Source organism: Papio anubis, chromosome 17 (genome assembly GCF_008728515.1).
Source record: "Papio anubis isolate 15944 chromosome 17, Panubis1.0, whole genome shotgun sequence".
NCBI classification, from domain to species: domain Eukaryota; kingdom Metazoa; phylum Chordata; class Mammalia; order Primates; family Cercopithecidae; genus Papio; species Papio anubis.
The window spans coordinates 52,863,588-52,886,641 of NC_044992.1; the positions used below are offsets into that span (position 1 = coordinate 52,863,588).

The following is a 23,054-nucleotide window of genomic DNA, read 5'->3' on the forward strand; positions in this document are numbered from 1 at the left end:
CAGATTTCTATATTTTAACTAAATATTGAGAACTCACTGCACCTTGTATTCTCTTGAATATTATTCTTTGAAAACAATTTTCAATGGTTATTTTTGCTTCCAACTGCAAAATACATAATTATAGAAAATGTGGGAAAATAGCAAAAAATAAAGAATTCACAATCATCTCAAACTCAGCCAAAATGGAGCTATGTAATACCTTGCATCCTGTTTTTCATCCAGGTATTATTTTAAACCCTTTCTCATCCCTATACAATATGACTTGTCGCCCAGGCTGGAGTGCAGTGGTGCAATCTCGGCTCACTGCTCACCCTTCTCCTGCCTCAGCCTCCCGAGTAGCTGGGACTACAGGCGCCCGCCACCACACCCGGCTAGTTTTTTTTTTTGTATTTTTTAGTAGAGATGGGGTTTCACGGGTGTTAGCCAGGATGGTCTCGATCTCCTGACCTCGTGATCCGCCCGTCTTGGCCTCCCAAATTGCTGGGATTACAGGCTTGAGCCACCGCGCCCGGCCTTTTGTATTTTTTTTTTTAGTAGAGATGGTGTTTCACCATGTTAGCCAGGATGGTCTCGATCTCCTGACCTTGTGATCCGCCTGCCTCAGCCTCCCAAAGTGCTGGAATTACAGGAGTGAGCCACCGTGCCCGGCCGACAATATGATTTTTAATAGCTCTATAATATTTAATCATATGAATGGTTTCACAGTTTAACTCTCCTATTCCATATTAACTCCTTACTGTTAGATATTTAATTATTTCTAAGTCTTTAGTATTATATATGTTGCTGCAATAAACATTTTCTCTTTTCATTCTTTGTAGAGACAGGATCTCACTCTGTTGCCCAGGCTGGAGTGCAGTGGTACGATCAAAGCTCACTGCAGCCTCAAACTCCTGGGCTCAAGCAATCCCCCACCTCAGCCTCCTGAGTGGCTGGGACTACAGATGTGTGCCACCATGCCTGGCAAATATTTTATTTTTTTTGTAGAGATGGGGTTTTGTCATGTTACTTTGGTCTTGAACTCCAGGACTCAAGTGATCCTCCTGCCTCAACCTCCCAAAGTGCTGGGATTACAAATATGAGTTACGGTAACTGGCCTGCAATGAACATTTTTATACTTAAATGCTTGACAAATATAGATGATTACTTGCTAAAGGCAAATTGTTAGGTTAAAAGGTATGTTAAGTATTTTAAGGCCCTTGAAATAGGAACACTTGAAAAAGTGGAAACACTTTTCCAGAAAGGTTTTATCAATCTATAATCTCAGCACAGTACATGACAGTGCCTATCTTGGTATATTCCCACACGTAATGAATATTAGAAACACATTAAAAGTAATTCTCGATTTCGTAGATGGACAATGGTATCTTTCTGTTGTCTTTAAATCACATTTATTGAATTACTGAAGAGGCTGGTGGTGTTAAAAAATCATGTTTTTACCATTGGTAATTTTATTAGTATTTCATATGTCTTCTGTACCCTTTTCTGTTGAAATTCAAGAGCTTTTCCTACTGATTTATTAAAAAATGATTTATATATTAGGGCCATTATTATACTTGTAACTACTTTATCTTAGTTTGCCATTTGTCTTTTATTTATGGTGTGTGTGCATATATATATTTTCTGAGACAGAGTCTCGCTCTGTCATCCAGGCTGGAGTGCAGTGGTGTGATCTCTGCTCACTGCAACTTCCGTCTCCCAGGTTCAAGCGATTCTTGTGCCTCAGCCTCCCACATGTGGGATTACAGACATGCACCAGCAAGTCTGGCTAATTTTGTATTTTTAGTAGAGACAGGGTTTCACCACGTTGGCTAGGCTGGTCTCGAACTCCCGAACTCAGGTGATCTGCCCACCTCGGCCTCCCAAAGTGCTGGGATTACAGGTGAGAGCCACTGTGCCCAGCCTATTTATGGTATATTTTCGATAAGTGGAAGGGGTTTTCTGTTTCTACTAAACAGCCAGCATCAATTTTTATTTTTGTGATATTTTTGTTAGTTTTATCCTTAAAATTGTTCCCCATTACAGACGCTGATGGTCACACATTTTCTTCTCTTAAACTTTTGCTTTACATGTAATTCTTTATCTGGTTTTTTATTTTTGTGTGTGGTACAAGTAAAGTGAGAAGCCAACTAATTCTTCTTCAAATAACCGACCCAGCATTGTTCCCTAAATAATCCCTCCTTTCTTCGTTGACTGAGCTGCCATCTCTACCAGGTTTTGGACTCTGATGTATGCTAGGTTATTACCAGCCTGTTTACTACATACATGTTTTTATCTCTGTAACTTTACAGTAGTGCATTGAAGAAGCTCTTCTCCTGTATACATTCTTCTTTTTTATAACTATCTTGGCTATTTCCAACCATGTCTATTTCCAAATGAACATCACAATCATTCTTATGAGGGGGAATAACCTCCACGAATTAAAAATAGACAAAGAAACAGACAAAAACTTAAGCCCTAATTGAAATTAGGTTAAATATCTAAGTTTAGGAAATACTAAAATCTTTATAGCATATTTGGTTTTTTAGAATAATAATGCCTTTCCAATTATTCAACACTTTTATGTCTCTCAGTAAAGTTTTAAAATTTATTTTTATTTTTATTTTTAGAGATAAAGTCTCACTATGTTGCCCAGGCTGGTCTTGAACTCCTGGACTTAAGTGATCCTCCCACCTTGGCTTCCCAAAGTGCTAGGATTACAGGCGTGTGCCATTGGGCCCAGCTTCCCAATAAAGTTGTATAGTTTTTGCTGTTTAAATTCCTTCATTCCTTCATAAAGATTCCTAGCTATATTTTTTGGTTGCAATTGTGATGGGATTTTTCTATTATATTTCAGAAACAGTATGGAAGTACGGAGGAAATATATTTTTATATATTTACTTTATATCTGGCTACTTTACTCTCTTATTTATAATATCTAAGTTTTTTAAAAAATCTGACTCTTGAATTTCCTAGGTAGACAATCATATCACCTACAAATACAACTTGTATCCTCCTTAGTAACAGGTATACCTGCTTTTGGGTATGAGAAGCTGTACCAAAACAAAGACATATAAAAAGGGGAAAGAGACGGTCTAATAGCTAAGAACTTAGAAGCATGCGGGGTCACCTGAACAGAAGGCCCAGAGGCAGTCAAGGTCCTATAAAAGGGGATAATAAAATTTACCTAATGTGAGAAGCAGAAGCTATAGTACTATCATGACAGAATGAAATCTAGAATTAGGCCTTCCTACTGAAACAGAGGACATCAGTAAATGAACTACAAAAGCAGAATGCTCTTTATATAAAATGATTTTATTCTTGGCTTTAGGATGAAAAGAAGTATGCACTTGGAAGGTCAGTGAGAAACATACAATGGTAGATAAATGAGGCAAACAGAATCTAAACAGAATGAGAATTTTGGTGATAGGAGTGGTGATGACAAAACAGCAAATGCTAGATTTGCTTACTGCTTGCATGTGGGGTGGAAGAGTGACAGTGAAGAAAAGAAATTACCTTGCAGTATGATAAGGAAGCTGTAGAAGGGAAAAGGTACAAGGGAATTTTTTTTTTTTTTTATTTCTAGCATGGTAAGATTAAAGTGTTAACAAGACATCTAATTGGAAAGGCCTCCAGAGAACAAGATATACACAACTGAATAAAAGAGGATAGCAAGATACATCTGAACATCTTCTGCAAATAGTGAAGAATAGTCTAGTAGCAAGCTGTAGATACTGTAAGAAGACGGAGCATATAATTAAGCTGGAGGAATATAAAAGCAGGACAGATTCTGGGCTACAATACCAGAAGATACCTACAGTCATCTGAAGAAAAGGGGGAATAAAAAAAATGACAAAGATGAAAGAAGAAATGTTACATCAGACATATGAGGAAAGAGTTCCAAAAATGATCTGAAGGAAATTCAACTGGGTCAAAAACAAACCCTGAATATATAAAGTATTTTTAAATCAAAAATAAAATGCTGTACGACCTAAAAATTCCACTACTTGGTTTATCAGCTCTGCTTATAATTGCCCCAAACTAGAAAACAACCCAATTGTCATTCATTGGGTCAACAGATAAACTAATGATAGTACACCCACACAATGAAATATTATTCAACAATAAAATGGGATGTTTGACACATGCAACAACTTGGGTGAATTTCAAAGGCATTATGCTGAAGACAGCCAGTCCCAAAAGGTTACATAGTGTATGACCCCATTTATATGACATTCTCAAAAAGATAAAACTACAGTGATGGAGAACACATTGGTAGTTACCGGGGTTACTAAAAACAGAGGGTGACCAGTAAGGGACAGCATGAAGGAATTTTTGGGGGTGATGTAAATGTTCTATATCCTGATTTTTACAGTGGTTCCATTAATCTATGCAAGTATGAAATTTCATAAAACTACACACAAAAAGAGAAAAATTCAATTTACTGCACAATAAACCAGATAAAATAATTAATAATAAATTCCATTATTTAATGCAATTGTATGTATGATGACAGATGTCCATCGAAGTTTCTAAAGTTTCACTGGGTTTTATTTGTGTCCCTGAACATTACTTAAAAATTGTTCTCCCTCCATATTTTAAAACCTAATTTCAAATCTGAGGGAAAAAACTTCATTTTTCTGTATCATTGCATTTACTGAATAGGTATCTAATGATAAACAACTTGCTTCCTAAAAAAAAATTCAATACCAAAAACTGTTCATCTTTCCATCTGGAGAAAAAATTGGGAATGAGGAATTGGAACCACAATCTTAGCTTTGCCAAAGTACTTCTATATAGTAGGATATTAATTCTTGCCACCTTTAGTGACAACAAGGATACTTCTGTTTGTGACTGAAAAACTGTGAGATTTTACATTATTTTTAAAAGATTTTTTTTTTCTTCAAGGTTGTCTGCCCAATACAGTATGAAACAAAAAGATGCTATAATACACTAGTTTTACTGTCAATGTGCCTTATGTTGCTGATGGAATCATGATTTCCTTCTCAGCCCAACCCCAAAAATCACTACGTGGACAGGGACAAAGACAATACGAACACTGTTTGATTAAATGATCACCGGGGCAATCTGTTCTAAACATAATTCTGTACAATTCTGACCTTTTCAGAACCTTACTAATCTTATTACCTGTCATCAGGTCCCTTCCCCCACCTAGTCAGTACAATAACATCAAGTTTTACATTGTGTGTTACTTAAATAAAAGCAAGTTCTTATTACAAGAAATTGGGAATTGGGTAAAGAAGATGTCAAGATTAATGTTCACAGACTAATACAGCTGATTCATCAATAAACCCTTTACCAAAAAATTTAAATTTCCACAACGCAATCCTCTTCCATTCATTGGCTTCTAGCTCTGTTTTTAATATCTGCAAAGTCTTTCTCCATAGAAACAGAGCTGACGCTGTTGAGCCCTGGCGACAGCTTTCAAAAGCGGCTGTTCTATATTTAACTAGTTTGACCTATATGCAAGTGTTCATCTCCGTCAATGTGAACTGTCCAAAATTACAGAGGTGATGTTTTTCTTTATTATGTAACACACATATATCCTTCATGGGGTCATTAGCTGAGTACATCAAGTCATTTCTGGATGTGAGAAAGGTATAACTGAAAAGACTGGCTATAATTAATATTGATCTAGAAATCATTTGCCAACTCAATTTTATCATTAGTAGTTTAATATTTAAACTGCTTACAACTTAAAAAACAGCACCAAAGTTACCTATGTAGCCATGTGGTAACTCACAACCGAGATTTTATAAAAATGCTTCTTCATATGGCATTTTAACTCACTTCTGCCTAGTGTTTAATCCTCAGTATCTCATTTGGGTCCGTTAGACCCAATCTCAGTTTCTGGGTTTCTGTTTTGAGCAGTACTATTTACAAAAATTGATATCTCATGACTTTTTTTCCTTTTTGGCTTCCAAAGAGTGAGCAAACAAAACAAAACAAAACAAAACGCATATTTAAAAAATAGAACAAGGCCGGGCGCGGTGGCTCACGCCTGTAATCCCAGCACTTTGGGAGGCGGAGACGGGTGGATCATGAGGTCAGGAAATCGAGACCATCCTGGGTAACGTGGCGAAACCCTGTCTCTACTAAAAAATACAAAAAAATTAGCCGGGCAAGGTGGCGGGCGCCTGTAGTCCCAGCTACTGGGGAGGCTGAGGCAGGAGAATGGCAGGAACCCGGGAGGCGGAGCTTGCAGTGAGTGGAGATTGCGCCACTGCACTCCAGCCTGGGAGACAGAGCGAGACTCCGTCTCAAAAAAAAAAAAAAGAACAAAACTCATTCTATCTTACAATTGCCATTTGTATCTACTAGATCTTTTTGCAAATCTAAGACACATTATGCTATTTCATCATACTAGAGATTACATCATTACTCATCAATTATTCTCAACTATGCTTAAAAAGGATTAAAATAAGAAAATAGAAGAATGAAGTCTTTGCCCATGCCTATGTCCTGAATGGTACTGCCTAGGTTTTTTTTCTTCTAGGGTTTTTACGGTTTTAGGTCTTACATTTAAGTCTTTAATCCATCTTGAGTTAATTTTTGTATAAGGTGTAAGGGGTCCAGTTTCACTTTTCTGCATATGGTTAGCCAGTTTTCCCAACACCATTTATTAAACAGGGAATCCTTTCCCCATTGCTTGTTTCTGTCAGCTTTGTCAAAGATCAGATGGTTGTAGATATGCGGCATTATTTCTGAGGCCTCTGTTCTATTCCTTTGGTCTATATATCTGTTTTGGTACCAGTACCATGCTGTTTCGACAGTGTGGTGATTCCTGAAGGATCCAGAACCAGAAATACCATTTGACCCAGCAATCCCATTACAATCATTCTACTATAAAGACACATGCACACATATGTTTATTGAGGCACTGTTCACAATAGCACAGACTTGGAACCAACCCAAATGCCCATCAACGATAGACTAGATAAAGAAAATGTGGTACATATATGCCATGGAATACTATGCAGCCATAAAAACGGATGAGTTCATGTCCTTGGCAGGGACATGGATGAAGTTGGAAACCATCATTCTCAGCAAACCAACACAGGAACAGAAAACCAAACACCACATGTTCTCACTCATAAGTGGGAACTGAACAATGAGAACACATGGTCACAAGGAGGGGAACATCATACACTGGGGCCTATCAGGGATGGGAGGCTAGGGGAGGGATAGCATTAGGAGAAATACCTAATGTAGATGACGGGTTGATGGGTGCAGCCAACCATCATGGCACGTGTATACCTATGTAACAAACCTGCACGTTCTGCACATGTATCCCAGAACTTAAAGTATAATAAAAAAAAGACAAAACTACTTAGAAAAATGATACAACAGTGAAACAAATATCACTATGACATCATTCTTCAGTTTTCTTACTATGTTGTGCAAGGTATGTGTTATCTCTCAAGAAGGCACAAAAGAAGTCTGAAGCTAACATCTTCTGTGACCTGATTCTACGTTTTATTGAATACGATTAAGCATTAACATTTTTAAGTTCTCTGGCCAGAATGATGAAGAAAATCTGAGGAAACTGTTTTAGAATTATTAGATGAGTCTGAAGTCAAACACAAAGAATAAGATAGCAGCACTCAGGACTCTAATAAAGATGCTGAAATTGATGATTATAAGTAAAATCTCAGTCTATGTGCCTTCAGATGATGATGCCCTACATACATTTTCTCAAACTCATGAATCAATGAGTGAATAATATACTTTTAATCTAAGGACAAAGCATTTTCATTCAGTTACTTATTCAATAGAAAGTCTTCATTGTGGAATATTTTGTAACAAGAAAAGAGGCCATCCCATTTTGCTTAAAGGACACATGACAGTATTCTTTTATCTTTTATTTCATTTGTGCACCAAATTTTCTTGACATAGTTTAAAAGTAGACAGATGCTGAAGGCACGTATTAGAGAGAGACAGCCAGAAGAAATAGATGAAGTAGACATTAAAAAATTGGATTGACCATAAAAAACTGAATTGATCATTCTGAAAGAAACCTACAAATCTAAAGATAAAAATGTTTTGCAATTGTGGAACATACAATGGTCATCCTCTCTTCAACAAAATTAGGAGCCAAAGATCTCAAAAAATTTCTTAAAGCATTATGTTTTGATGCTGTACATGCAAGAACCAGAAGTAATAATAATTTAAAAGCCAACAAAGAAGTATTTGAAACCAAGAATCAGCATTTGTAAGTTCATGCAGGACAGCTGATGAACAGTTAGTTGCATTCAGAGGCTCCTGCCCATTTGGGGTATACAGGTTGAGTATCCCTAATCCAAAAATTCAAAATTCCAAATGTTCCAAAATTTGAAAGGTGCACCACACACAGGGGGTTACTGTATGGTAATCTTTTAATCAAAACACAACGTCAGCTGGGCATGGTAGCTCACACCTGTCATTTCTGCACTTCGGGAAGCTGAGGTAGGAGGATCGCTTTAGCCCAGGAGTTTTAGACCAGCCTGGGCAACCTAGGGAGACCTTGTCTCTACAAAAAGATTTTTAAAATTAGCCAGGTATGGGGGTGCACACCTGTAGCCCCAGCTACTTGGGAGGCTGAGGTAGGAGGACGGCTTGAGCCCAGGAGGTTGAGGCTGCGGTGAGCCACAATGGTGCCACTGCATTCCAGCCTGGGCGATGGAGTGAGACTCCATCTCAAAAGACCAAACCAAAACAAAAAACCCCCACAACATCGTAGGTGGTGACTGAAACTGCTGCTGTTTGGTGTTGCTGGTGTTTAACAGCTTATCCAGGTATTCTGGTGATGCCATTGTGCTGCTTAGTTACCCTAAAACTCACTATTTTTTCACTGTAATTTTTTTTAATGGTGTGTCATATTTTTACTGTTAAGTACTTGTGTCTCAATATGTGTATGAAAACAATTATTTATCAGGCATATACATTTATAGTCAGAAACAATGGTGATGCCAACTAACCACACTGTCCACATCTAGTGGCTCAGATAGTGACGCCTTAGCTTTCTGATGGTTCAACGTACACAGACTTTGTTTCAGTAACAAAATTATTTAAAATATTGTACAGAATTACCTTCCGGCTGTGTGTACAAGGTGTATACAAAACATAAATGGATTTCATGTTTAGACCTGAGTCCCAATGTCAAGATATTTTATTATGTATATGCAAATATTCCAAAAAACAAAATCCGAAACACCTCAAGACCAGGAAAACATGGAATAAAAATTTTATATGCTATATTTATTTAATTTTAATAGTTTTTTATCTCTTTATTCTTGTGTTTTGTAAATTATTTGGAAAATAATCTAAAATAATTTTCTAAACGGAGTTTATTCAACCTAGATAGCATATGCTGATGACTGTTTTTCTTGGTAGGAGGGTTAAAAAGATATGTGAAGCAGAAACAGTCTTAGTATTAGGAAAGAACTACAAAACTGATTGGTTCTGGGACTTTCTGAAGAGTTGAAATAGTGACTGGACTTGCCCCAACCCACCAAGACCCACACCTTCTAGAACCAATGAGACTGATCTAGCTGGAGACCTGAACAAGAACTTAATGAAACGCTGGAAAGCAGGAAAGGAAACGACCTTGTATAAAACTGAAACAATTAAGGACCCAACAAGCAGACTTAAAGCCTTAAGTCTGCTTATATTATAAAGGGAATATTTAATATTATTTTACCCTCAACAAAAATTTTAAAAGGCAGGAAATGGCAGGATAAATTTAGTAGAGCTTACTAGATTTTTTTAAAAGATGTTATATTTCTGAGTGTTATTCATGTTGATCTACACAAATCTATTATTCATTTTTTTGAGACAGGGTCTCATTCTGTTGCCTAAGCTGGAGTGTAGTGGCACTGTCACAGCTCACTGCAGCCCTGACCTCCCAGGCTCAAGTGACCTTCTCACCTCAGCCTCCTAAGTGGCTGGGACCACAGGCGTGTGACACCATGCCTGGATAATTTTTTATTTTAGTAGAGGTGGGGTTTCACTATGTTGCCCAGGCTGGTCTTCAACTCCTGGGCTCAAATGATCCTCTGCCTCGGCATCCTGAAGTGCTGGGATTACAGGCGTGGGCCACTGTGCTCAACATCTTCATTTTAATATCTGTATGCTATCCCATTTCCTACTAAGGAAGAGTAATGATGTTTCTTTTCCCTCTGTTGCAAATAGCACGGCCATCAACATCCTGGTACATGTCATGATGTTTATCATAGGTAGTGGTCTTGAAGTAGAACTCCTGGGGCTTGTGCATCTTCATTTTTGTAAGATGTCAAATTTATTTGCAAGATACTACCCACTTGGTATATTCTTCTAGTTTATACTCTAACTAGCAATGTATATGAGACCCTGTTTCTCCATAATCCCACAAACTCTTGGTTTTACCAGCTGTTGTAAATGTTGCCAGGTTGTTTAGGAAAGAATCCCTCTTTTATTATACATTTTCCTGAATATCTTTTCATTTGCTTTTCTTCAATTGGGTTCTTTCTCTGAGAACTATGTGTTAAATCCTTTGACAGTTTTTTTTTTTAAAATTGTGGTGTTTATATTTTTCTTATTATACAAGACTTTTTATAGAGAATTTATTACAGAGGATGCCAATTCTTTGTAGATTACATACATTGCAAATATCTTCTCCCAGTTTGAGACATTTGTATTTAATTTGTCATATAGAAAATTTTTATATTAATGTAGCCAAATTAACACTTCTAATAGATTTGCTTTCTGTATCAATTCTTCCCTAGCCTCAAATCTTAAAACATTTTTGCCTATTTTTCTTCTAAATAAGTTTTCTGCCTATAAGTCTTAGTAGGTTTTTTTGTTTTGTTTTGTTTTTGTAAATCCACTCGCAATTTTGTATGCTGTGAGGTAGGAATTGCATTTTATCTTTTTCCAAACAGGCAGCCAATTATCTTAGCTCTGTTTACGGCACGGCCAGCCTATTATTCCCCTCTGATCTGTATCATCACTTGTCATAGAGCAGGCTCTTCCTTCCTGTGTTCTATTGTTTCCTTGGTCTGTTTTTACATGAATATATAACACTGTTTCAATTACTATTGCTTTCTAGTAAGTCTTGATATGTGATAAAAGTAAATCTTCATTATTCTTCAAAATTCTCGTAACTCTTCAAGCCTCAAAAAAAAATTAGAATCAAGTTGTCAAATGTCAAAAAAATTCCTATTAGGCTTCACTGGAAATACACTCAACTTACAGATCCAGATGGGCAGAACTGTCATTTTTATGACATTGTCAGTGCTCCCATACATGAACATGTTATATCTTACCATTTATTAGCTCCTTAAAAAAAGATTTTCAAAAATGTTTAGAATTTCCTCCTTAAAGGTCTTGCACATTTCCTGTTAGATAGAATCCTAGGTACTTTACATTCTGATTTCTGCTATAAACGAAATTGTTTTTAAAATTACCTTTTTAGTATCAACACATTGTCTTCGAGTCTTGTTATTTCTTTGTTGCCTTCTAAAGTATTTGAGTTTCCATTGTTTCTTTCCCAGCTCCTCCCTATGCTTCGGAAAAGTATGGGCACAATGTACAACTTTCACATGCATACTTTTGACTTAAAGTTTCATGTTAACTAACATTATTATCTTCTTTTTTTTTTTTTTTGACACGGAGTTTCACTTTTGTTGCCCAGGCTGGAGTGCAGTGGCATGATGTTGGCTCACTGCAACCTCCGCTTCCCAGGTTCAAGCAATTCTCCTGCCTCAGCCTCCTGAGTAGCTGAGATTACAGGTGCACGACACCATGCCCACTAATTTTTGTATTTTTTTAGTAGAGATGGGGTTTCACCATGTTGACCAGGCTGGTCTTGAACTCCCTATCTTCTTCCCCAATAATACAAGGAGCTTACATGAAGTTAAACTTCCCAAACGTTTTGTTCCATATTTTAGTTCTATCCTTTAAAAGTATCCATATCATTATTGTTTTACTCAGTGAATGCTGTTAAAATTTATTTTTAAAACATTTTATTGCAAAATATATCGCACATAGAGAAAGTTACAAAATGTGAATATATGCCTCAATGAACTGTCACAAAATGAACGCCTATGTAATCATAAGAAACAGAACACGGCCAGCATCCTAGGAGTACCTCCTCGCAACCCTTCCCAAGCACTCCTCCCTGACCTTTCCCCATAGGTAACCACAATCTGATTTTTATGGTAATTATTCATTTTCCTTTATAGTTTTACCACCCAAGCATGCATTGTTAAACACTATACTTTAGGTGAGCTTTCTATAAATGGAATCATACAGTATGTGTTCTTTTTAAAATCTGGTTTCTTTTGCTCAATAATGTATTTGTTTCACAACTGTAGGCTATTTATTTTCATTACTGTCTTGTATTCCATTGCATATTTCTATGATCATTCATCCATTTACTGGATATAAAATTCTAAGTTGACAGTTATTTTCTTTCAGCTCTTTAAAAATGGCCTTTGATTGACTTTTTGATTCCATCATTTCTATTGAGAAGACAGCTACCAGCTAGTTGTTGCTTAATTGAAGGTAATTTTCCTTTGCTCTCTAGCTCCTTTTAAGATTTTTCTTTTGCTTTTGGTTTTCAGCAATTTAACAATGATGCCTATATATGTAGAGTTCTTTGGTACTTCTCCCGCTCAGGGTTCATATCATTTCTGTAATTTATGGACTAATGTTTTCCATCAGTTTTAGAAAGTTCTAAACCATTTTCTCTTCAAATCCTGGTTTTGATCCATCCTCTTTCTCTTCCTCTTCTGGAACTTTAAATACACGCACCAGACCTTTAAATGGTATTTTCTCTCTCTCTCTCTTATTCTCTCCTAATTCCTTTCATTCTTTGTCTCTGGTTATTTTCATTTTATATCTTTCAGTACACTAATTCTCTCTTCAGATGTGTCTAACCTGCTATTTAAACTCATTCACTTGAGTTAATTTTACTTATTTTCTCAGTTCTAGAATTTATATTTGTTTTTACAGTTTCCAGTACTCTGCCAAAAATCTGTCTTGTCTTCTATCTCCTTGAATGTGGTAAGTATAATTATTTCAAAAGTCTGTATCTGAGAATTCCAATATCTAGAGGCTGTTTCAACCATCTTTTCTTTTTCTTGATGTTGTTTATCTGTTTCCAGTTGCTTTTGATTATAAGCCAGACATTGCATTTGCAAACTAGAAATAATTTGTGACCTTACATGATACTACTTTCCTCCAGGAAGGATTTACAATTCTGCCAGATGCCTAGGGGCACTAACAGTTTAGGAACCCTCAATCTAATTTTAGGGACTGACATGATTCAAAGCTGATCTTCAGCCTTGGTGATAGTATGTCTATTCCTGGTTAACCCTTGCTCCTATGGTGTAGCCCTTCAGGGTCCTGACTCAAAATGAGTTATGTTCATCAGATGTCCCCTCCCTCAGGGGCCATGGGCTCTAATCTCTGCCCCCATTACTCCCACTAGCATGTCAAAAGGGCTGCTTAGGTTTTAGCAGCTTCATGCAGAACTGGCTAATACCTCGAGAGGAATAGTGACCCAGCACACCAGGAGGACCTTTGTTCTAGGCCTCCATTTTTCTTCTTTGATACCTTTAAGCAAAACATGTTTAAATATTGTGTTGAGCTTTTCTGGTAGTCTTCAGTGGAAAGCATGATTCAAATGACCTCATTTGCCACTACTAGAAGTAGAACTCCCAGACTTTATCTATATTTTCACCAATTTTATTGCTCATCATTGTTTCTTGGATCTACTGTTTCCTTCTGGGTTCAACTTCCTTCAGTCTTAGTACATCCTACTTCATAATCTTCCAACAAGCTTCTGCAACTAGTTAATTCTATTATCCTTTGCCTGAAGAAAAAAGTCTTTATTTCACCCTCATTCCTGAATGAGAATTAAGCTGGGTATTAACTTTTAAGTTGACAGTTATTTTCACTTAGCTCTCTGAAGATATTATTCTACTGTTTTTTGTTCTCTCTGTCATGGAAAAGTTTGCTATCAGCATAACGGATACCCCTTTGTAAATCATCTCCATGTCTTTCTTTTGTTACTAAGATATTTGTCTTTGGCATTCTCCTATAACAAGTCTAGAAATAAGTTAATTTTCATTTATCCCATATGGACTCATGGTGCTACCTGAATCTGAGTACTTGTGTCTTTCATTAATTTTAGAACATTTGCAGTCATTCTCTTTTTGAATAATGCCTCTACACTATTCTATCTGGACTTCTCGTTTTAACTCTGTCATCTCAACTTTCATCTCTTCCATCCCTTTATCTCTCTGTGCTACATTCCGGGTGATTTCTTTAGGTTTATTCTTCTGTTTACCACTTCTCTCTTCAGCTGAAATTTGTTGTCTTATGTTAAATTTGGTTGCTGAGTTTTAAATTTTGATGACTACTTTTTCTATTCCTTTCAGCCTAGGTTGTTGGAGTACCCCTTGGGGTTTGCTTATATCTGACAACTTATGCTATCACTAGGCCAGGACTAATTTTTTTTTTTTTCTTAACATAGGGTCTTGCACTGTCACCCAGGTTAGAGTGCAATGGCACAATGATAGCTCACTGCAGCCTAGAACTCCTGGGTTCTAGTGACCCTTCCATCTCAGTCTTCCAAGTAGCTGGTACTACAGGCATGAGCCACTGCACCCGAATAACTTTTTAAACTAATTTCTCAGCTTGGGGTTTCAGGCCACATAGGTAGCATATATTTATTCAAATTCTAAACCAGCACGAACAAGGATCCATGGTTTACAATTCCCATGGGAGGCCGGGCGCGGTGGCTCACACCTGTAATCTCAGCACTTTGGGAGGCCAAGGCGGGCAGATCACCTGAGGTTGGGAATTCGAGACCAGCCTGACCAACATGGAGAAACCCCATCTCTTCTAAAAATGTAAAATTAGCCGGGCATGGTGGCACATGCCTATAATCCCAGCTACTCGGGAGGCTGAGGCAGGAGAATTGTTTGAACTTGGGAGGCGGAGGTTGTGGTGAGTCAAGGTCACGCCATTGCACTCCAGCCTGGGCAACAAGAGCAAAACTCCACCTCAAAAAAAAAAAAAAAAAAAAGTATTCCCGTAGGAGATTTCTCAGCTTCCATTCCAGAACCCAAGCAGTTAAATATTTTTTGTTAATTTCCCTTTGGTGGTGGCAGATATTTTCTAGTCCATGCTTTTCATAGAGACACAACCTGTTTGAAGGTACCAGTTCCTAGTCCACACTGTAAATAGATTCAAGAACTCACTTTCTGTTCCCTAGTGGGTACTAAAACCCAAACCCATACATTATGAAACCAAAAGCTACAGCCCGTATCTTACGACTCTAATTTCCTGGAGATTCAGTTTTCTTTCTGAAGAGTTCAATTACGCATTTAAAATAATTTTAGTTATATTTTACCCAGAACTTTTTAAAGTTTTATTTTGTGTTTAATTGGCACATAATTGTACATATTTAAGGGGTACAGGGTATACCTAGCATTTGAAGGTGTTTATAGAAGGAAGGTTTTCTGGTTACCTAGTCTACTGTATTACTAGAACCAGAACGCTCATGGCATTGTTCTTAAACTTTCTGTCAATTAAAAAAATATGTTAGTATTAGGATATTAATCAGAACAGACAAACAGAACCAATAGAATGTTCGTGCGAGTGTGTGCATTCCTTATGATAAATCTCTATGAATATGTATGTATGCATACACACCCACATATACATGTCAGCCTCCATAATCGTTTTAGCCAATTCCCTGGGAAAAATCTACAATTTCAGAGGCTGACAAGTCCCAAGATCTGGAGTCAGCAATCTGGAGACCCAGAAGAACTAACACGCATTATTTAGTTTCAGTCCAAAGGCCTCCAAGCCAGCAAGAGCTGATGTTTCAGTTTGCATCCAAACCAATGTCCCAACTCAGGGCAACCAGGCAAGTCGAAATTCCCTCTTACTTGCAGGAAAGTAAGCATTTTTGTTCTGTTCAGGCCTTAAACTGATTGAATGGGGCCTGCCCACATTAGGGAGGGCAATCTGCTTTATTTAGTCTATCAACTCAAATGCTAATTTCATCCAGAAACATCCTCACAGACACAACCAAAATGTTTTACCAAATATTTAGGCACTTTATGTCCTAGTCAAGTTGACATGTAAAACTAACAGAATTAGTAAACTCTAGTTTAATTTTTAAATAATTTCATTTCTGAGACTCAAATCAAGCTTTCCTCTGAGCTCTGACAACTCAATCCTGTCACTCTATAACTGAGCAAGATCCAGCATTAAGTAAGATAGCTTTCTGCATGCGAACCTTACACAATACGATTCCGTAAGTCTATTTATGGATTTAATTTCCTCTTTTCTTCCAAAGGATAAATGAGCACAAGTCTCTGGAAGCAATATGGAATACAAGCATCACCTGAAAATATATTCATGACCTGTTTTTGCAAAACCTCTGGCTTACACAATCACCTACCTTTGTTTATAGGAATATGTGGGTAACAACATCTGCTCATCATGTAAATCTCCCACAGTCCCTGGTGCAGTGCCATATATAACCTAGGTACTAGGTAAATTTATCTGTAAGTTGCTTCAAAATATAAATCAAAGTAACAAGTTTGCCTCCATAACTCTGGGTCTCATTCATCATATAGCGACGATGTTCACATTACCCTCCTTTGCTCCTCTTCAGCATCAGCAAAAAGTTTGCGAATGTTAGCCTCTGATTCTCCCACATATTTGTTAAGGATTTCTGGCCCATTGACCACTTTGGGCTCTCTTGCATTCAACATCTTGCCAATCTGTCGAGCCAAGAGAGTCTTACCACAACCTGGGGGTCCATATAACAGGATGCCTTTAACATGTTTACAACCTGAAAAGGAAAAGAAAACAGTCTTATATCAGCTAACTAGAATCCAAGTAAGACTCTAAAGCAAAGTTTTCTTCCTGCTTCATATGCACTTTAGGAAAAACACAGTGATGCCATTTACATATGTTAATGTCCATAAGCCATGAACAAGAATATACAACCAAAAATCCAGCAACAATTCCCCTAACTGCGAATGCTTGAGGGGCAATGCTGCCAGTTAAAGGTCTCTGGGAGAGCACATTCATGCTACCATTTTGGACAAATACTTCTTACTCTGAAAATATTACTTATTTTTGGCTGGGTATGGTGGCTCACTTGAGCCCAGAAGCATGAAACCAGCCTGGGAAACACATTGTTGACCCTGTCCCTACAAAAATAAAACATCTGCCTCATTTTATGTATAATGATAAATTATGTATAATTTATTATTATATATCATATATGTGTACACACACACACACACACACCATGGAATACTATTCAGCCATTAAAAAGAACAAAATAATATCTTTTGCTACAACATGGATGGAGCTGGAGGCCATTTTTCTAAGCGAAGTAACTCAAGAATGGAAAATCAAATACCGTACGTTTTCACTTATAAGAGGGAGCTAAATTATGAGTACACAAAGGCATACAGAGTAATGGACTTTGGAGACTCAGAAGTGGGGAAAGTGAGAGGGGAGTGAGGAATAAAAACCTAATATTGGGTACAATGTACACTACTTGGACAATGAGATGCACTAAAATACCAGACTTCACTACTATATAATTCATCCATGTAACCAAAAACCACTTGTACCCCAAAAGTTATTAAAATTATATATCTTTATACTATACCCAAAAAAGCACTCTGTTAAATAATAAATTATTAGATTTCAGTGTCACCTCCTAAGTATGGGTAAAAAGGGAAATTTCTGAAAATGCAATATAGTGTGTCTCTATGGAAAATGGTTTGTCCTTATTTGAAATAGAAGCATTAAAAAGTATATCTTTAAGAAAAAAAGCACAATACATTTGATGACTCATATAAAATCACAAGACGCAAACAACTCTATTAGAAATTTTAGATTCTGAGGAGGAAGACCCTTTGGGCTGTCAGAATTGGTCTTTACTTCTTTCTTTATGCCGAGAAAAGACTCCTTTTTAAATTCTTGAAAGTAATAAGATCTCTGCCTTTGGTTGAGCATGGAGAGGGAGGGGAAACACTTGATGGCTTACAGTCTTAACCCTTCACACCACAGAGTAAATCCCTTCGTTAAGAATCACTGCCCAATAAAATGCTTTTGGCCTTTGACTCACCCTTCAAGTATGAGTGGTAGGGAGATAACAGGAGAAGTCTTGAGCTTCTCCTAGAGGCCGATACCACCAAGCACTACCAGCATCTAAGTTACAGGGACACACTGGATGAGGACGTAGAAGTCTGGCTCCTAATCTTGCCCTCTGAGCCAACTGTTACCATTATGATTTGAAACTATTCATATGTATAACCATAGCTGAGGCAGGTGGTGGTGGTGAAACATGCATAGAGAGAGGACATCCAGAAAGGAGAAAATGAAGATTTTCTGAGTACCTACAAAGCACTAGCCTTCTGATCTCCAACTTCTTGACATCTACATTTTCTCCAAGTTTATAAACTTCCTCTTAACCATACTGCCTTCCCTAGTAAGCCATGCTTTCTTTGAAGGACTTTTAACTATTTGGCCTCTGTAAATTTATGTTATAACCACCCCATAGTCCCTGAATACAATATGGTTTTATTGCACTACACGTTGGCCACAGAGCACAGCCGGAGAAAATTACACCTCTGTGCTACTGACAGTTATCTCCAGAATTTCATGCTATCCAGTTTCAGTCCTATGCTCACTGCTTTCTCAGTTGTGCATGCCACTCTTTACTTGTCTTTGTTAGCTCATCTCTAATTCTTCTTATTAATTATCCAGATCTTCACGTTCTTCTCAAGAGCTATCCCCTGCTATGAATTCTTAGAGATACCCTAGGTTCCTACTTCACATATAAAAAAAGAAAAAAAACACTTCACCTCTCTGCCTCTTTATCTATAAATTGATCAGCAGACTCATCCATTCTCAACCTAATCTCGGTTCTCAAAGTAGTCTTCCTTCCTCTCCTCCAAGTTTTTATATTGCAATTCTCTGTTTACATGGCTCATTCGCTATCAAGACTGTAAACTATTCAAGTCCAAGTACGATTTCATTCACCCAGCATAATGCCCAGCACCTACTATGGACTTCAGGAAAGGTTGAATAAGTAAACTGATGATTCTTTTCCTACAAAACTGAAAGAATATGAAGGACAGAAGACGATTTTTAAAAATTATTTGAAGCTCTTAATTTATGGACTGTGCTTACTTTCATAGCTGAGCTAATTTAAATACCTAAAAAAACCCCACATTTGCAATGACTGAGACTTTGCAAATTTAACAAAACAAAATAACATAAAGACAAGAATCTTAACTTTGCAACTATGCTTCTGTACAAGGAAAATGCTCAAATTAATGTGTTTTGAACTAAATTTACTCAGATATTATAAAATAATTCACAAAATATACCATGAAGGTTAAAAGAAAAAGAGACAGAATGCATATCCATGCAACTTATTAAATATATAATATAGATATGTGAAACGATAGAATATATTTAATATAACATCAACAGGAATGTCATAGAAGCTCTAGTCTGCATTAGAACTATAATTCTTTTAGGATCTCAAATGAGCACATCAAAAATATACACTGACATGTAAAGTCTTTCAAAATCTACTTCCACAAAGGAAGCTGTTACTTGAATAAGCGGTGGAAATGGGACTTTATTATTACTATTATTATTACAGACTATTCTGACTTATTAAATAAGCATTGGTCTCTAATTTTAAATGAGTCATAAAAACTCTTTATAACTAATTCCATTCAACAAAAGGGTACTAAGCTCATGTTTAGACTAGATGCAAAGGTAGGTGTTAGGGATACAAACATGCAAAAGACAGTCCCTACCTGTAGGGCATTCCTGGCTTAGTAGGAAAGACAGAAATAAAAATAGGCTATCTACAATATAATATGACATTATCAGAGATATGTATGAAATGTTTTTGGACTCTAGCCAAGAGATACTGATTCTGCCAGAGTGATGGCAGAAAATTAAGAATGGACTCAGGGGAAGAGCTAACATCCAGTGTGGGCCTGGAAGAATGAGTAGGAGGTTCACAGGCAATGGAGAGGAAATGCCACCCCAAAGAGAGAGACTAGCATGATCAAAGGCATAGGGGTACGGACACAGACGCTGTTCTCTCGAAATAGCCAGTAGTAACCTGCTGTAGCCAGAGCCTTGGAGGGGAGGAGCGGGCAGTGGCTGAAGATGAGGCTGGCAGAGTCCTAACTGGCAGGTCTTGAAACCATGACCATGAGTTTTTAACCTGTTTCACAGGTGATTAAAACCCCACATTTTTGGGTGATTTACGTAATCACCCTCAGGTGTAAGTGATAACCATGGAAGGCGCACCAGGAGGTATGTGTTTAAAAGCTAACTCTGTTGGTAGAGTGGAGAAAGAACTAGAGACCAAACAGGCAAAGGAGAGGAGGCTAGCTGGGGGAATGTTCTGAACTTTTTTCTGGGGACTCCAACTCACTAGCTGACTTTGGATTCTTGCCAGTTAAGTTTTCATACCCCTCTAAGTCCTTTGGAAGCACAGGAACAAATGGGTCCAGGGGCCTCAGGAGGACACCCTCTGCTCCTGCTGATACCCCAGCTTTCTTCTGAGCTTCTCTGGGATATTAAAGCCTGGATCTGATATTGAGGAGCCTCTGATCTCTGGCTGCTGAACTGACTACCCAGCTGGACTGACTAATGCTGCTGCTTTATTCTCAATGTCTTACATGCCCTCTCACTACTCAGAGATAAGTGCCCTAGGTTAGTGACCTAAATAGCAAAGGGCAGGTATAGAAAGAGAAATCAGTGGACCTGATTTAAATGGTCATTGTCTTTCATTCTATTCCTCTCTTTCCCATAGAACAGACTAATGGATCTCCCCAGGAAAATGCATATGTACAAAAAATTTGCATACAAATTTGAGAGTGTTCTTTAATCCTTTGAGGTCCATCCATGGAATCCAAATTAGAAACTCCTGAACGTATTACTGAAATAATCCAGACAAAAGACAATAAACAGAAAGAGGCAAGAGTCACAGGAAATAGTAGGAAAAGAAAAGAAGATGCGGGAAATACTCATCAAAGCTTAGACACCAAATGGAAACCAGAGAATGAAGAGGAGTCAAGGATGACCTTAAGGCATCTAGCATGGGTACATGGATAAAATGATGGTAACCTCAGCGATACCAAGAAATAGCAAGAGGAAGAGGAATCAGTTTGGAGAGCACAGGAAATCATTACTTGGTTTTGGCTATAAGGCATTTGAGATTTAGGCAGTAACGCCCATTAAAAATCCTGGTGAAAGCTCAGAAAAGACATCAAAACTACTGCTTCAATATTTTTGAATGCCTGCCCTGGGTACATGAAAAGCTGTGAAAAGTTTTAAGCAGAAGAATGTGACAACAGAGATAAATGCTGCAGCGATAGAGGATGAGGCCTGGAAAGAGACCACTAGGTTTAGAATTCAGGAAATACATGCCGATCCAGGCCACAGGGTCTTCAATCAGGGTCAGAGCATTTAGGGTTGAGGTCCCTTCCTTTCACTCAGAAGAAAACTAAGTAGCGTAGGCAGGTATGGAGACCACACTTTCAGGAACTTTGGCAACAGGGGAGGAATGGAGACGGGGAGCTTGTAAAGACACCTCTCCTTCTGAGAACAGTTAAATAAAGGGAAGAGGAAGAAGAAAGCTGAGGTTATTTCTGTTGGGTTCTGTTGACTATGTGAAGCAGGACCTAGATCATCAACAAAATGAGGGATGAAGAGAGGATACTGGGAAACATGGTAAAGGTTTGGAAAGTACATGGGAAGTTGGGAAAATGTGTCTGAGCAGACGAATGCTGTTACATAAGTGAACTCAGCATATGAGATTCAGGTCATCAAGGGACCATCCTTTATTGTATTTACATAAGCAATTCACAGTATTAGGTAGGGTATAGATTCTTACTCAGTTCTATAAATACAATTTCATCTAAGCTGGCACACAAATGTTGACCTTTTGGTTTCACCCATCTCTTTTTTTCAAATCTGAATTTTAAAGGTTAGCAATATGAGGTAAATAAAAGGATTAAATGAATGTAATGTGCAGTCAACATATTTATAGCTCAACTCTATTATCTAATTTTCCCAGCAAAAGTATAAGGTAAAAACTATCACATGACTGTTTTCAACATTTTTTTCCTCCCTTTTCCACAAAGTTTGAGGCCTTAACCTCATTTCTAAGTGATTCCCATCTTTTCTTCTTCGTCTATAACTTAAGTAAGAACTAAGGTGGGCTAAGGGTATAAGCAAACACAGTTCCAAAGCATTTCTCCTCTTAATATCCTATGTCCAAGTACTTTTTTAGAGATAGGGTTTCGCTCTGTCACTGAAGCTGGAGTTCAGTGGTGTGACACAGCTCACTATAACCTGGAACTCCCGGGCTCAAGCGATCCTTCCAACTCAGCCTCCCGGGTAGCTGGGACAAGCGCATGCCAGCAAGCCTGGCTCAATTTCCTGTATCCGGGTATTTTACTGCTTGTTTTACTAATTGCTCCTGTTAATCATTTTCTAAAAAATACCTACTTTTTATTTGGATGAGGCACAAACGTAGTAACAACTCTTGGTTATAATAAGAGAAAAGAAGGTGGTAGTAAAGAGCATAATCTCAAATGGCCAAAAATCGATTTATATATATGGTTTTGTAATTTAAGTTGCTAATTATATTGAATATAGGAGTAACTGAAGTTCTAGGACATCATAGTCTTTCTCTCATTCAACCAATGATACATCTTGTGGTGGGAAGATGAGGAAGATGAAGAAGTTCTCTTCTGTTTGCCTCTATTTTCTCCATGAAATAAAGATTCCAGGTCATCAGCTGCTGATAAGGATGGAAGAAATAGTGCTTGGGGGTTGAGCTGAATAGAGAAGAAGAACTAGTCATCTCAGAGAATAGGAGAATAAATGGATTGAACTAGGGAAATATAGACGGAATACCAGGAATACCTGTTCCAAGAAATACTTAGGGTTCACTTGAGATTTGGTTCATAAATTTAAAATGAGATCAGACACCATGGTTTGGTGTTTTTCTA

General features: G+C 37.5%; 1 protein-coding gene across 10 annotated transcripts in view; it reads right to left on the reverse strand.

Annotated features, from left to right (window-relative positions):
• Positions 1-23,054, reverse strand: part of NSF (N-ethylmaleimide sensitive factor, vesicle fusing ATPase) — a 160,206-nt gene that overhangs the window by 66,709 nt on the left and 70,443 nt on the right. For all 10 annotated transcript variants that reach the window (XR_002517891.2, XR_002517890.2, XM_021928364.2 and 7 more), the window contains one exon: positions 16,632-16,831. Coding sequence is in view for 8 of the 10 variants with exons in the window: in XM_021928364.2 (XP_021784056.1) it covers positions 16,632-16,831 (200 nt within the window). In the remaining 2 variants the exon portion in view is untranslated. The remainder of the gene's footprint in view (positions 1-16,631; positions 16,832-23,054) is intronic.